The sequence below is a fragment of the Pelodiscus sinensis genome, chromosome 3, assembly GCF_052426305.1.
Source record: "Pelodiscus sinensis isolate ZL-2025 chromosome 3, ASM5242630v1, whole genome shotgun sequence".
Classification (NCBI taxonomy): domain Eukaryota; kingdom Metazoa; phylum Chordata; order Testudines; family Trionychidae; genus Pelodiscus; species Pelodiscus sinensis.
In genome coordinates, this window is record NC_143054.1 from 104,712,707 (window position 1) to 104,728,190 (window position 15,484).

At 38.3% G+C, this 15,484-nt stretch overlaps 1 protein-coding gene across 9 annotated transcripts in view; it reads left to right on the forward strand.

The window, feature by feature from the left end:
* The window catches only part of UTRN (utrophin), a 559,106-nt gene that overhangs the window by 509,950 nt on the left and 33,672 nt on the right, over nt 1-15,484 (forward strand). For all 9 annotated transcript variants that reach the window (XM_075924350.2, XM_089777288.1, XM_075924351.2 and 6 more), the window contains 4 exons: nt 3,880-4,016; nt 5,382-5,420; nt 5,666-5,731; nt 14,424-14,489. In XM_075924350.2, coding sequence (XP_075780465.2) covers nt 3,880-4,016; nt 5,382-5,420; nt 5,666-5,731; nt 14,424-14,489 — 308 coding nt within the window. The remainder of the gene's footprint in view (nt 1-3,879; nt 4,017-5,381; nt 5,421-5,665; nt 5,732-14,423; nt 14,490-15,484) is intronic.

Here is a 15,484-nt window from a genome sequence, read left to right on the forward strand (position 1 = left end):
GATAATGGTGGCTGAAGTATGAAGGGCGTACGAATGTTTAGCATATCTGAGACATAGGATTGCCAGGTGTTGGATTTTCAGCTAGAACACATGGTCAAAAAGTAATAGAAATGTAGCCGTGTTAGTCTGGTGTAGCTGAAGTAAAATGCAGGACTATGTAGCACTTTAAAGACTAACAAGATGGTTTATTAGATGATGAGCTTTCGTGGGCCAGACCCTGAAGGGACCCTGGCAGTTCCTTTCAGCACCTCTGACTGTGCCATTGAAGTCTGGTTAACTGCCTGCAGAGAGCCTGCCTGGCTCTGTGCAACCCCTAGGAGGTGGCCAGCATCTCCCTCAGACTCCTAAGTATAGGGATGGCCACAGGAACTCAGCTTACTGCTTCTGCCCAAGTGCAGCTCCATAGCTCACATTGGCTGAGATATTTGACTAGTAATTTATGTGATGGTTTGTATGCTCTCATTTTTTTTTCATTGCTTCTTGCAAGCTCTGACTAATGCACGTTTTAACATTAGGTAAAATACTCCCCCAATATTAATATGGTATCAGTCTTCAGTGTGTTCTGTTTCCCCGTCTGTAATCAAATTGGTCCTTTTAGGCAGTTAGGTGAGTGTGTCGTAGCTCATAAATGGTATCCCAGAAGAACATTTTGGCAGATTAAAAGGCATTTGTTTTTATTGTTTGCAAGAATTTGAAATTTAGTTTATTGGCATTGTGGCAAATTTCCATCTGTTCAGGTTATTTTGCATGAAAGTAGGCAACAATATTGGACCTTAGATTAATTTTTTGGATCATCTGAGAATTTAATAAAGGTTTTTTGGGATTGATCTTGTGAGCCTGTCCCCTGAGCCCATCTGGTTAGATTTTTCTGGAACTTGAAGGACTCGTGAATTCCATTCTGGCTATTCTAGCTTGTTGCTCATTATATTCTACACTGCTCTTCAAAGGCTTCTCCACCAAATTCAATAAACTGTTTCCAAAAGGTTGTTATCACATAGATTTAATCATTTGCTGTTACTGAAGTCAGTGCAGTTTGCATAAATAAATATAACAAAATAATTAGATGCATTTACATTAAAATACTTAAGACATGTTGGATGAGAGAGATCTGTTTTCACAAGAGGAAATAAAATGCAGAAAAAGCTTAACTTATTCTATCTGAGGTTCTTATAAGGGTTAATGGTTTTCAAGTATGAAAAATGTTTAATAGATCTGCTTCACTGTAGGTTTCCATCTAGTTTCAGCAGCATTTTATGTTGATGAGCTGCTCTCAAAATAAAATTTGCAGTAGTTCAGTGACACCATATCGTATGCTATTTCATGTAATTTTATAACTTGTGAGCAGAAAACACCTAGAATCATCTTGAAAGAGTACTTTATATGTAAACCAATGGATTCCATGGTGATCTTCAATGAACAGCTGCTTTTGGAAGAAAGTAGTCTTTTTTGTTAGGTTGTGTTCGGATTTTGATACTGCCGTTAAAAAGATGATGAAGATGTTATAACTAGACCATTGGGAACAGTTCTATGCATTTTAAGTAATGTTTAAAAATATACAACTCCCTTGTTGTAAGACCTATCCACATGTTTTATACTCTTTCTGCTTTAGCAGAAGTTCCTGAACTCTCTGATGAAAGAGGTGTTGCCATCATCATTCAAATTAAAATAGGCATGATGTTCCTAAAAGCAGTCTTTCCAAACACAGATGAAAAACAAATCTGTGTCAGTTTTAAAAGGCCAACATCAACAGGGAAAAATAAAAAGCTATGAGCTGGCTGAAATCTTGTATTTTTAGGTTCTTGATGGTCTGGTGAATAGGGCACTAGACTGGAAGTCATGAGACACTGGGGTTATATTTCTGGGTCAAACCTACTGTGTGACCGTAGGCAAATCCATGTTACCATTCTGTCCTTTTCCACTACACCCTTTGTCTGTCTTTCTACTTGGGGTATGTCTGCACTGCGGTAACACACCTGTGGCCCATGTCTGCAGAGCCAACAGCCATCAGAAGTTCCCAGGGAAGGTGAGGGGAGGCTTGGCTCCATTCTCCCCCAAGGGCTGGGGCCAAGGCAGCTATCCCTCAGAGCTGCCTGGAGTGCGGCATGGTCCTCCCCAGGCCTTTGTGATGCCTGGAGGCATCAATTTAAAGGTCCCAGGACTCCCCTGCCTGCTTTGCCCCCACCTTGGCGGGTCTGGCCCATGTCAACTGACTTAAGCTTGTGGAACTTCTCTAAATGGCATAAAATTGCATGTAGACATCTGAGCTCAGGGACTCTAGTGCCTCATGAGCTCTTCACATCCGGGCTCCAGCCTGAGCTTCAACATCTATCTATACCTCATCCCAAGCCCTGTGGAGGGATGTTAGCAAGTAGTCAACTAGAGTATCGACTACTTGCTTCTCTCCTCCCTCCCCCCCCGCCCCCTTGCTGCTTCTATGAGAGGTAGCAAGGGGAGTGGAATAGGAGCTGGTGCTGGAGGGAGCCACGGTGCCGCCTGCCTACTCCTGCTGCCTCCATTACAGTCAGGAGGGTGGTGGATAGGGGAGGCTGCTCCAGCAGCAGCCCCTGTTCCATCTGCCACAAACAGGGGCTGCTGGACTCGGCGTGAGCCAGGACCAAGCAGTCACAGCTCATACTGGTCCGGGACACTGCACTTCTGCATTTTAAATGTAGTAAGAGCTGCCGGGCTCTTAAAAACATTTAAAATGCAGAGCCACAGCATGGGTGGTTCCTAGAGCTACCCTTGCTGCAGCTCTGCATACCAGTCCTTATTGACTAGTTGTGTAGTTGATACAAATTCTATTGACTACACGATAAGTTAGATAACCGCAACTTAACATCCTTAGCATTGTGAGTTCAAGTCAGTCATGGGCCAACCACAACCATTATACTTCAGTGTGGATAGTGGATATATACTTAGTATATAATCTGTTTAGGTCTGGGACTGCCTCTTGGTTTTTATGCAGCATTATACAGTGGAGCCTTAGTTTCAGTTTGGACCTCAAAGAGCTACTGTAATACAAATAATGAGGAGAAGTAGGTTTAGTTTTGGTAACTTGACTAGGAAGCATCCAAGGAAAACCCAAGGGTTGCAACGTCAGAGTTATTATGAGTCAGCAGATGGTACCTGTTAGGGATGTAGAAGGTTAACTGGTAATCCAGTAAGCATTAACCTTATCCGCAGCTTTACTAGGTCATTGGTTAACCCGCAGGGTGGGGGAAAGTAGTCCTCAGCCTGCAGCGTGGTGGAACCCTGAACCACCAAATTAGTCCCCAATCTGTAGCGCAGCACTGAGGGACCATAGCTGGCCAGAGCAGACCCCACACTCCTGCCTGCAGAGGGCCAGGTTGGAGAAGCCCCCAGATTGGCTGGCCAAACACCAGGTGTGGCACAGTTAATCAATTAACTTTTTTCCTATATATTTCCTGTTATTTTAAAGGCAATGTTAAATCAGTGACCCAGCATAGAGTCCAGGGTGGGCAATCTGTATGGGGAGATGGGTTAGAGAAGTAAGTGCTATAGAATACATCACCATGGCTACTAGTTAAAAAACACAATACTTTTCTGTGAGTTGAATTGTTAGCAATTGTTTCCAAACAAAATAGCTTGTTATTTTTCATAGTTTTGGTTATAATTTGATGTCTTTTTAGGCTTGTAACAGTCTAGTTTTTAAAATTTGCCAGTTTTTAAAATGGAAGGAAACCTTGTAAATTCATTGTTGTTGTGTTTAAACACTGTGGGTTTTAATTTCAGGCCATTAATAAATTAGAAAATCAGCAGCAGCATTTAGAAGTTCCCTCATATGTCCTCTTCCAGCATACCTAGGCTATAACCCAATGCCAAATATAAATGCTTATTTTTATTTCTTTAACTTTCTAGACAACATCTGGAGAAGATGTACGGGACTTCACTAAGGTTCTGAAGAACAAGTTCCGGTCAAAAAAATATTTTGCTAAGCACCCACGACTTGGCTACCTTCCTGTGCAAACTGTTCTTGAAGGCGATAACTTAGAGGCGTAAGTTTGAATGAGGCATGATCTCTGCCATGTGGTTTGCAAACCTCTTCCACCCTAAAAAAAAAAAAAATCCTCAAAAACAAAATTGAAGTGAAGCAATAGTAACAGAACCTCAGTGAGGCAGTATTTTCTGAAAACCCTTTTTTATTTTATTTACTATTTTTTTGCTTCTTTTCTACAAATTTTTACTTTGGCTGTATAACTCTGTTGCCGTAAAGTCATGTAATTCAGCATATAGTAATGTTGGTATGGTTTTTTTTTTTTTAACTTTTCTCAGAGAGAACAGTTTCTTCTGATTGTTTACTAGTAGTCAGGAGAGGCCGTTTTTAGTCATACAAAATTAAGATACTTTGGAGAGGCAAGGGAAGTAATTCCATTGATTGACTTCACTTTATTTCATGGAATTTCAAGTGCTTTAAATGCAATACTTAAAGTGAATTAAACCATTCTGTGTATAAAACATATATATGTGATTGCTTAAATATTATGGTTGTAGCCATTATCAGTTATTCGCTCTCATAAACCAGTGCCACTGTATTTTTAACACCATAATAAATTGAGCATAAGTGGTTAAGAAACAAGATCAAATGGCCAGATTTCAGAATTGCTGAGAGTTTCATCTAATCCTTGATTTCCAATATGAATTTATTGCCTGTTTAAAACACTCTAAGTAGTCCATATTTTAAAAAACAAAACCAAAGAACAACATGGCATAGCCTTTGCGTGATTGTAGTCTATGGTCAGGAGTGGCCAAGAATTGGAATAGTAGGTATATTTCAGCAATTTAGGATAGAGGTGTATGGTCAAGCTATGAGGGAAGCATATGTATAGTTTCTCTGCAGAGGATGAGTGTAGCCCAAGTTATCAGTACTTCCCTCCATTAAGCAATAAAACACCCATAAGTATTAAAAAACCCTCTCTCTTTAGCATATTTGTTGTGTATTTGCTATGTGATAGAAAAATAAGCATTGTAGCAATAAGCTTGATTTTAGCCTTTTAAATTTTCCATGATTAAGTTGTCATAAGTTCAGTTTCCCAGATAACTTTAAGGAAAAGTCTCAGCAACTAAATGGAAGAAATTCCAAATTTAAACCAGCCAGACATGGTGTACATTATGAATTCAATGTATGATAATGTTTCTGTATGTTTTAAGACTTCTTTTTTTAAAAAAAATGCATCTGCTACTGTCCTATTTTTACATGGCACAGTGCAGACTCTGTTGCTACTGCATTTCTGTGTCATAGATGTTGCTAATGTAAATCATCTGGATGGGCACATGGTTAGCTAGTTTTTGTGCTTTTTCACCTGATTCTTGCTTAATAGCATTTGTTCTGTGGTTTCTTTCTCTTTTTTTCTTCTTTGCAGTCCTATCACACTCATCAGTATGTGGCCAGAGCAATATGAGTAAGTATGCACAACTCTTGGGTCTAAAAAGCTCAGTATGATGATTGTTTTCTTAATGTTTACTAGTTGGCTTACCTAATTGTAGAATCTGTTATCAACAAATTCTAGCAAAAAACACATATAATGTCCTCTCTTTTTTTTTTAAACAATTTTATCAGTCTAACAATTTTTAAATGCTGTATTGTCTCACTAAGTAGATTATATTAGATACTATTAACAATTTTGTGCTCATTTTCTTTTAATAGTCCTTCCCAGTCCCCACAGCTATTTCATGATGACACACACTCCAGGATAGAGCAGTATGCCACTAGGTAAGAAACACAGACTTCTTATTTTAATTACACTTCTGAATTTGGGATTGATTCTTGCAGGAGAAAATATACTTTATGTTGAATAGACAGTATTTATTACAAAAAGGACTAAGTCTCATGACTATTTTTATACCCAGAGGAAAAATAAATCTTTCTACCTCAAGAGCTGGGAAGTCATCTTAATTAAAACTTAATGATAGTGAATGAAATAGATACATCAAAATTGTCATTGATCAGTAAAGAATGGATAGTGTTGAATTACTTTCTTTTGTATCTGCTCTCTGTCTTTTATTTTCTAATATATCTGCAAATATTAGTTTATTTCCCATCTGCTCTCTGTCTCTTATTTTCTAATGCATCTAGTCTTCATAAATGAAGACTCAGCATGGTAAGGTAGATATTTTCTCTTTTAGGTTTTTGAGATGCTGGTATTACTCATTTTGTCCCCAGTGGTTACATTTATATTTGCAATTAACAGTGAACTTCAGAGACAGGTGAAATAAGTAAGAAACTGGCATTTAATATGCTTCTGAAAAAAAACCTGCGGAAGTATTGTGTTTACTTGCATCCACTTTTAGGACAAAATAGAATGGTGTATTTGAATGTAGAATAGTATCCCTGGTAACCTGGTGGAAGCCCTGTGACTTGAGTCATGACAGTTTAAAAAAAAAGGCAATGGGACAAAATTCTTAACAGTTCCTTAGGGAACAATCTTGTATTATCTGGGAGGAAGGACTAGGTGACCGGTTAGGTCTAATATCTTGAGTGTTTAAGAGACTTCTGCATAGTGCATATACTAATTACTCTGGGAAAGAGTCGTTCACATAGCTGAAAGTTTCTTGCTTAGTGACTATACAATATATTGGTTTCTGAAAGTTTTCACTGTGTAAGTCATAATTTTGGGGGCATAAATGATTTTCTGCAAAGTGTCATTACAGTAATTTGGTAAACTCCCCTTCTTTCATTTGAAGCGGCAGCTGTATTTGTATTTGCAGCTCCAAGTTCTACAACAACAAATTGTTACGCATACACAGTGTTAGGGATTCTCAGCCTTTTTCTTTGTGAGACCTCCCTCTATATGCTATACAAATTCCATGGCTCACCTGAGCCATAATAACTGGTTTCTGCATAAAAAAGTGAGGGCCAGCATTAGGGGGTAGCAAGCAAGGCAGTTGCCTGGGGCTACATGCCACATGGGTCCACCATGACATTGCTCAAGGTTTAGCTTCAGCCCTCAGTGCCAGTGCCAGAGCTCAGGACCTCAGGCTTGGGCCCCAGCAAGTCTAACACTGACCCTCGTTGGTGGACTTGCTGAACCTGCTCACCTGCCTCCCAGGAGCATTGGGAGCATGTACTCCTGTCTGGGAACAACTGGGATATGTGACAGATTTTCTGGGGCCATGCTCTGAGCCAGTACCACAAAATATTTTATCAGGTTAGTGCTGCTGTATTGTGAAGATCTGCTGAGTGTTGCAGTGACTGGGTGGACATGTCACCTCTTTCCACACAGGAACCTGGGAAGTCCAGCACTGGTCAGGAGCAGCCCCAGAGACATGAGCTTACTGTTCTCCTTGAGACAACAAAGAAGCTGATTTGTATCTAAAATAGGAGCTTATCAGTTTTGCTTTCTGCACTGCAGTAAAAATATCTAGTTTCACATTTCCTTTGTTTTGTTTTTAAAGGCAATGCAGAGCTTATGTCTGCTATCCCAGATTTTGACTAACTTGCCACTGATAGTTTTCTGTGGAGCCTGAAGATAACCAATCTTCAGCATGTTGTAGCAGTAAAAGAAAATGCAATCAGAAAAGAACCAATTATATGTATGATGGGCGAAAGAAACACTTAACCTATTGTCAGCCATTCTTCCTCATTTTAATTTGACAATTAATGTTGTTGTCCTTTGCATTTACCCATTGACAGTATACTACAGTATCATAAGCACACTAGGGAATTGTGGTCTATATGAAATTACTATACATTATTACAAGGTGGATGCATTATTGGTTGGAAGCCTATACTCAGAGTAGTTATCGATGGGCCACTGTAAGACTGGGTGAATTACCTGGTGGGGTGCCAACAGGATCTGTTCTGGCTCCACTACTTATCAACATTTTCATTAATGATTTGGATAATGGAGTGAAGAGTAACTTCTAAAATTTATGGATGACACCTAGCAGAGAGGGGTTGGAAACATTTTGGCAGACAGGATTAGAATTCAAAATGACCATGATAAATTGGTCTGAAATGAGCAATAAAGCTATATGTCACTTGCTACACTTAGAAAAAATCAGATAATAAACACAAAGTGGGAAAGATGTAGCTAGAAAGCAAGTACTGCTGAAGAGAATTTGGTGGTGGTCATTGTGGATCACAAATTAAACATAAGCCAACAATGTCATGCAGTTGTAAAAAAGGCTATAATATCATTTTTGGTAGCTATTACCAGGAGACATGGGAGGTAATTGTCCTGCTGTGCTCATTAGGGGAGGCATTAGTTGGAGAACTGTGTCCTGTCCAGTTTTGGGTGCCACACTTTGGAGGATGTGAACAAGTTGGATAGAGTGCTGAGAAGAGCAACATAAATGATTTTTAAAAGTTTAGAAAATCTGATCTAGGAAGAAAAAATATTGGCATGTTTAATGTTGAAATAAGAAGACAGAGGGGAGAACCTTGTAACAGTCTTCTAATATGTTAAGGGATTTTACAAGCAGAACAGTGATCAATTGTTCTCCATGTCCACTGAAGTAACAGGCTTAATCTACAGCAAGGAAGATTTAGATCAGATATTCGGGAAAACATTCCAACTAAGGATGCAGAATCCCCATCATTGGAGGTTTTTAATAACATTACAGAAATGCCTGTCAGGAATAATCTTGATGTGCTTGGTCGTGCCTCAGCATGTGGGGCTGAATTAGAGGAGGTCTTAGGTCCCTTTTGGCCTTGCATTTGTATGATTCTATTATTATTTAATACTAAAATTATAGCACTTTAATTGCCCAGAAATGTGCCATTCGTGTGGAAAATGTAGCACTAATATTTGCATGACAATAAAAGTAGGTCATTTATATAATTATGCACAAAACGATGCACAGCTCTGTTAAGCTCAACTTTAAACCAAACAAAAAAGCAAAGAAACTTGGATTTAAGAAAAAAGTTGACCTCCATGGGAGTGATGTCAGTATTTTTAGTTTGTCCTTCATTCACCACTTTGATTTTATGATTTATAGTACTAGGGTGAAAACCAAACTCTAGACTCATACTGTAGTATGTGGTGCCTGCTAGAAATAATCCCATTAATACCATCTGTGATGACTCCCTACTGGGCTGACCAGTCCCAATTAAGGTTATACTGGTGTAGTTGTGAGTGCTCTGACCACCTATTACTGATGTCTCTGGGTCCTTGATGAATTCAGAGTCACAGCTGTACCTACCATGTTCAGAAGTTAAAAGACAATGCTAATTACTTTGTATCTGGGCCGTCTTAAAATCCATGAAACTGTATTTCTTCTATTAATACATGCGTAAGAGAAGAGTAGGTCACAATATAGGCTGCATGTCAGTTTTATAATATGTCTGTGTATTTAAATAGTTTGTTTTTTTTATTGATCCAATTGGCATTTCTCTTCCAAAATACAAAATATTTACCATTAATCTGAGCTCTTGTGCTGAATTCCCATTTTTAGTTACTTAGGGAAGGAATTTATTTTTAAAAAATATTATTCAACAATAATAATGTAAATACATACTTATTTTATATGAGTAGCTGGCAGTGACTTTACTGTATAGATTTCCTAATTGTCATTCTAGGAGATTGCCAGAAAAATACCTCACAAGCAAAGGCACAGTTCAGGGCACAATGTCTACAGCTTTATTAAATCAGTAAGAATATAAACAAATGAAGAGGAGGAATGAAGGCAGTGTTTGCCATAAAGATAAGTTGGCTGTAGCTAAGTCTTTTATTCTGATTGTCAAACTCAAAACGGCTACCCAATTTAGATAAATAGTTTGGCCCCGCCATTACTGGACCAGAAGCCATGCTCCATTCCTGTAGTACAACTATTAGAACTTCCTCTGAGGCAGACTTCAAGCAGCCTCTGCTAATGGGTCTCTTTTCCCAGTTTCGTATTGAGTCCAGCAGTTCTGGCAGATTTATACCCTCCTTGCCTACTGACCCAGCCCAAGCAGCTGAATCAGTGTAACCCCTAAGAAAGACTGCATCCTCCCAAAAGAAACAAAATCAACTTGATATCAGCATGATTCTGGTTCTTCTGAACAGAAAAGACATTGTTGTGTATAAACATAATAGCAACATACATTCAGCAATAAAGGACTAGCACCGTATCCTGAGAATAAAAGCTAAGAATTTCTGGAGCAGAGAAGCATGTAAATAATAAATATTAGCAATCAAGAGGGAATAGTTCTAGTCTTTCTTTTTCTGATGACTGTCCTCAGTAATTTTGTACATATCACAACTCTAAAAATATCAGGAGCGAAGGTATTATAGGAGGAGATATTTGTGTCTTTTATATCTTCTAGTGTTTCCTGTGTTAGACCAGATTGTTATATGAGAACATTTTAAAGATCTTAAACAAAACTTTAGGTATTATCTTGCTCTTTAATAAGTGTAGTAGTTGAGTATCGAAGAGGGATAGAATTGAAAGCAGTTAAGAGTCTGGTCCATAGCCCATTGACATCAATGAATTTTAATGACCTTTGGATAAGACCTTAAATTTTCAGAGCTACTCAAGTCTTAGCCAGCTGTTTTCCATTAATATTTATATAACAGCCAAATTTGTAAATTTTTGGTGGGGATGTGGCGGTGACTCCTCCATCAGTGGCATAGGGGGTGGAGCCCCTGTACTTAAGTGTTTGGAGGGTGATTATCCACAAGGTAAGAGAAAAATTTAAAATAATCTCTGGATCCAACTACCCTCTCTGGATAGAGAAATGACAACTCAGTAACCAGGGCAGACATTGGGAGGACCCCCACTCCAGAAGCAGAAATGGTGGTTCAGTAACTTAAGTTGTTATCACTCATTCTGGAGCAGGTCCAGAAACAGAAGTAGAAGAGGCAGCGTGAGCAGATAGCACCCTTGCCTTCTCCGGCTTTTCTGCCTCAGGCCTGCTTCAGAAGGAGAGATGGTGACTTGGTTAACTGGATTTCGCTGGGGTCTGCTCACGTTATCAATCAGTTATCACTCATTCTGGAGCGGGGAGCTTGATCAGAAGTTCTGGAATGCTTTTCTGGCTCCAAAAGGAAGTTCCAGAACTCCATTACCATAAACTTGAATGCTGTTAATGCAACTTTTCCCTCTGAGGTGCCAGCTTCAATGCAGCCCCAAAATATTAGTTGGGCATGGTTCCCTTTAATCAGACACTATAGACATTGGAGTTGCCTTGAACTAAAATTTCCAGTCAGACTTTTTGAAAACTTGAGAATACATGTTTAAATTCATGTAGATGTTTGTTTTACGAAGACTGTTTTAGTAAGCACCAATGTCCTTGTATCCAGAACCTGAGCATTCTACTGCTCCCTGTCCCTTTTCCCAAACATGTAGGCCACATCCAAACCTTTGTAAGAATAATATCTTTCTGTTAACAAATCAAAAACTCTTTTATCCTCCTCATTTCCCTACACGATTAATGGTTTAAACAGCTAGAAAACATGACCTAAGGAAGATTGAAAGAATTGGAATTGTTTCGTCCGGAAAATAAAAGATTCTTTCAAGTATCTAAAAAGTTGTAATTAGAAGGAGGGAGAAAAATTATTCTCCCTAACCTCTGATAATAGGACAAGAAACAATGGACTTAAAGTAAGGGAGAAACTGTTTAGGTTGGACATTAGGAAAAACTTCCTAACTGTCAGGGTAGTTAAGCATTGGAATAAATTGCCTAGGGAAGTTGTGGAATCTCCATCATTGGAGACTTTGAAGAGCAGATTAGACAAACACCTGTTGGGGACAGTCTACATGGTGCTTTGTCCTGCTGTGAATGCAGGGGACTGGACTTGATGACCTCTCCAAAATTCCTCCCAATTCTAGGATTCTATGATCTTCCACCAATACACAGCTCCACATATAATCTCCCCTGCCTGTCACCCTCTCTATGCTCTCTTGCTTTTGAATCCCTCCTGGGACTCCCCCTTTTTCCTCACATCAGGTTCATATTTCTTGTCCCTGTTTTCAAGGCTGTTTGCAATTCTGCCCCCTTTGCTAGATCTCCAGTGCCACCTGATTAAGCCACTTCTTTCATAACCATTCTTTTCACCTATTATGTCTATTTGAGGACTTTTGTAAACAGTTAATGTTATGTTCAGAACAGTCAATAACATGTCTTTGGGAGGAGGCAGTATGACGTAGTGGCTGGATCACAGGCCTGAAAGTCAAAGGATCTGAGTCTATTCCCAGTTGTACTCCTGAGTTGCTGAGACACCTTGAACCAAGTCACTATACCATTCTGTGCCCGTCTATGTGAAAGTGATATGACATTTCCTTATTTTACAGCTGTGCTTTGAAATTACATTTATAATTTTTTGTCCAGGCTGTAGAGATGCTCATCTGGACAACATTACAGACATGACTAGCTCTGTTTTTACCTTGGGCTTATTCAGTGTTAGCTAATGCTGAAGATCTGCAAGAGATCAACTTCTAGAAATAGAGGATTATCTGAATGCCCTCTTATTGGTTAAAAACTTGACTTCCAAATAGACAAGCCAAGTCTAGGTAATGCTATTCATTCACCCTACCTCTACTTCAGTGGAATAAGATGACTAAGAATATTATCTTGTAATAGGTTTTTCTTCATTGCCTCTAATCTTTACTATTTCATTCATTCATGAAGACTCATTCATTTACAGATTAAATAACTTGCTCCCAGACAAACAGGAAAAGTTACAAAAATGAGCCAATGGGTGGTACATGCTATTTTTTTTCTTCAGCTCAAAGATGTCTATATAAAGTAAGTGCTAATTCTTTATAGTAACTTCCATAGGATCCTAGAAACTAGAAAAGGAAAAGGGGACAGTGAGAGTTAAGATAAGCCAAATTGTACATCATACTGATCTCTAAACAGGCAGTACTCGTGACATTAGCAGACAGTTTAATTTTTCTGAGGTCAGTATAAGTTTGAGTAAAGATATTTGATTTGTTGATTGTTAACTGTTGTTGTTGTATTTATTGCATTCTGAAGTCACCATTATTTCCAACATTTAATCTTTTGTAATGGGGCTGAACTCCTTCAGCTTCAGGTATAGACTCCAAGAGGGTGGCTCTATAGAAATACTCAGTAAAGCAAGGAAATTGCTCTCTTATCTATAAGTGGAGATGTCTGTGTCGCCCATTGATGCACACACCATTATATGTTTCTGGATTGCCTTGTATTCATTTTATGCAGTGAAAACTACTGAATAGATACAAAAGAAAGAATTTCTAACACATCTTTAAAGAAAGAAATTACCAAGATGTTTGCTCCATGAGTATTCAATTTAAATGTTCACACTGTATTCCTTATCTTACGCTTTTTATAATGCTGTGCAACTATACAGTAACAAGATATCATATCTGCCAGATAGTGGTACAAAAACATTTATGTAATACCCAAATCATTTTAGATTAATTCCATTTAAAATAGGAAATTCAAGCAATGGCTTCCCACAGTTACAATACGTTACCTTATAATTTTTCCACTAATATGTTAATACTTTATGGGTCAGTTTGTCTATTGTGCAGTTTTATGTATTTGAGCAAAGCTTCAGAGCAGGCATGTCCAAAGTCCGGCCCGCGGGCCAATTGCGGCCCGTGTTCCGGTTTAATACGGCCCCACAGGTAATTTGGCAATATCTATCTTTTGTGGCCCCCAACAAATCCATATGTATTGAGATGAATACATTGTAAAATCTCAGTTAATGTCAGTTGGTCTAAATCAGTTATAAATATATTTGGACACAACATGTATACTTGGTGTTATGTTCCTTTTCATATTTTTTGAACTTAAAAGTTGACAGACAACCTTTATTACCAATAATATGTAATGTACTTTACAATGTTCCTGACATATATTTCAGCTTCCTGGATTTTTTTCATCTGGCCTTCAGATATGAAAGGCAGAGTGATTTAACACCTGTTTAGATTTGTCATCCATGTGACGAAATGAAAAGTGTGCCGTTTGCAATAAACTTTGCATAAAATAGTTAATTTGCATTTAATTTTAATGGTTCAAAGAATGTCAGGCAAAATGGTCGGCCCTCACGCATGTTCGCTTCATCAAATCTGGCCCTCTTTGAAAAAAGTTTGGATACCCCTGCTTCAGAGGTTGGCATGATTATTGTGATGATGCTAATGAAAATCAAATGATCTTCTCCAGGATTGCCAAACAAACATAAATGTTGCAGATAAATGGGCAGGTAGAATTTATCAGTGGTTCATATCATTTGAGGACTATTTTCTGTGAATAAGAGCCAGCCTATGTTTTCAACATATTTCAAGTTATGCTAAAATATTTTGATAACCTAAGAGTCATTCTAGACTATGTTATCATCCATGCTGACTATCTTTTCTGTTAGTCAGCCAGTGGTTTAGGAGTTCAGCCTTCATCACCTGGAAGAATTGACATATCTGAAGTGCTCCCAAATAGAATGATCCCAGCCTGATTTCTTAGCACAGTCTCCCCAAGTCACATTTCTCTTTTCTTTCAGGCTGGCTCAAATGGAAAGGAACAATGGGTCCTTGTTGACAGACAGCAGCTCCACCACAGGGAGTGTGTAAGTAAATCATGCAGTTAGAGTTGCCGGGAAAGGCTAACTCATTTGATCTTTATTGGTTACATGGTAAATTTTAGTCCCAATAAAAGTTGATAATAAATAGGATCCAAAAAATGCCTGCATCAATTTCATGTGTCCAAGAAGTAATGGTATAAATTGGCAGTGTTTGGTCAGCTTGATGAGTCATTTAGTAAAGTGATTCTGCCTCAAGAAATTGGGTTGTTTCAGCTGAAAGGCACATATAAATTCATTGTAGCTTGTCTCTTTTCTAGCTTGATCCATTAATTTAAAAGAAACAAGTAATTCAGTAGAAGAATATATAGTGCTAGAACAGTATTGTTACTTATGCTGAACAATTATATTGATTTTTGCCAGCTATTGAGTTCATCTACACATAGATATGCTTATAAAAATTACTAAAAGGGCCAGGTTATTATTAGAATTATGGGAGTTTTGCTTGTAAAAGCTTTAATGGAGATGAACTGATGTGCAGAACAAAAAAGAAAAAAGCTACCAGATTCTTGATAGATTATATATGAGTAATTTTTCACTGTTAGACGATAATATTTTAAAAACTTGTTTTGTCTTTGCCAAGACCCAATTTGTGAACTTTGGGGACTAATTCAAGCATAGGAAGATAGATCCTGGCTCATTTTGCATACTTGTGATATCATCAGCTTTTGCTGGACACAGGTCTTTGTTGTCCAACTTCCATTAGATAAAACTTTATAATTTTAAAAATGAATTTAGTATTTTCAAATCAAGTGACCATTCAAAGGAACATTTAAGTTTACTTTGAAGCCTTCTCCATAATCCTGCACACTTGGCGCTCTCTCTACTAAATCCGTTTTCACATATTTCCTTAGTAGTGAGTTCATCAGTGTCTGGTGTGCAGAGAACTATCCCTTTTTGGGCAACAGTAAAGAGCCTCGGGCCTCTTTGAATCACTGGGTCACTGCCTCCTTTACCCCTTCCCTTGTCTGCAGGTCTGGGCA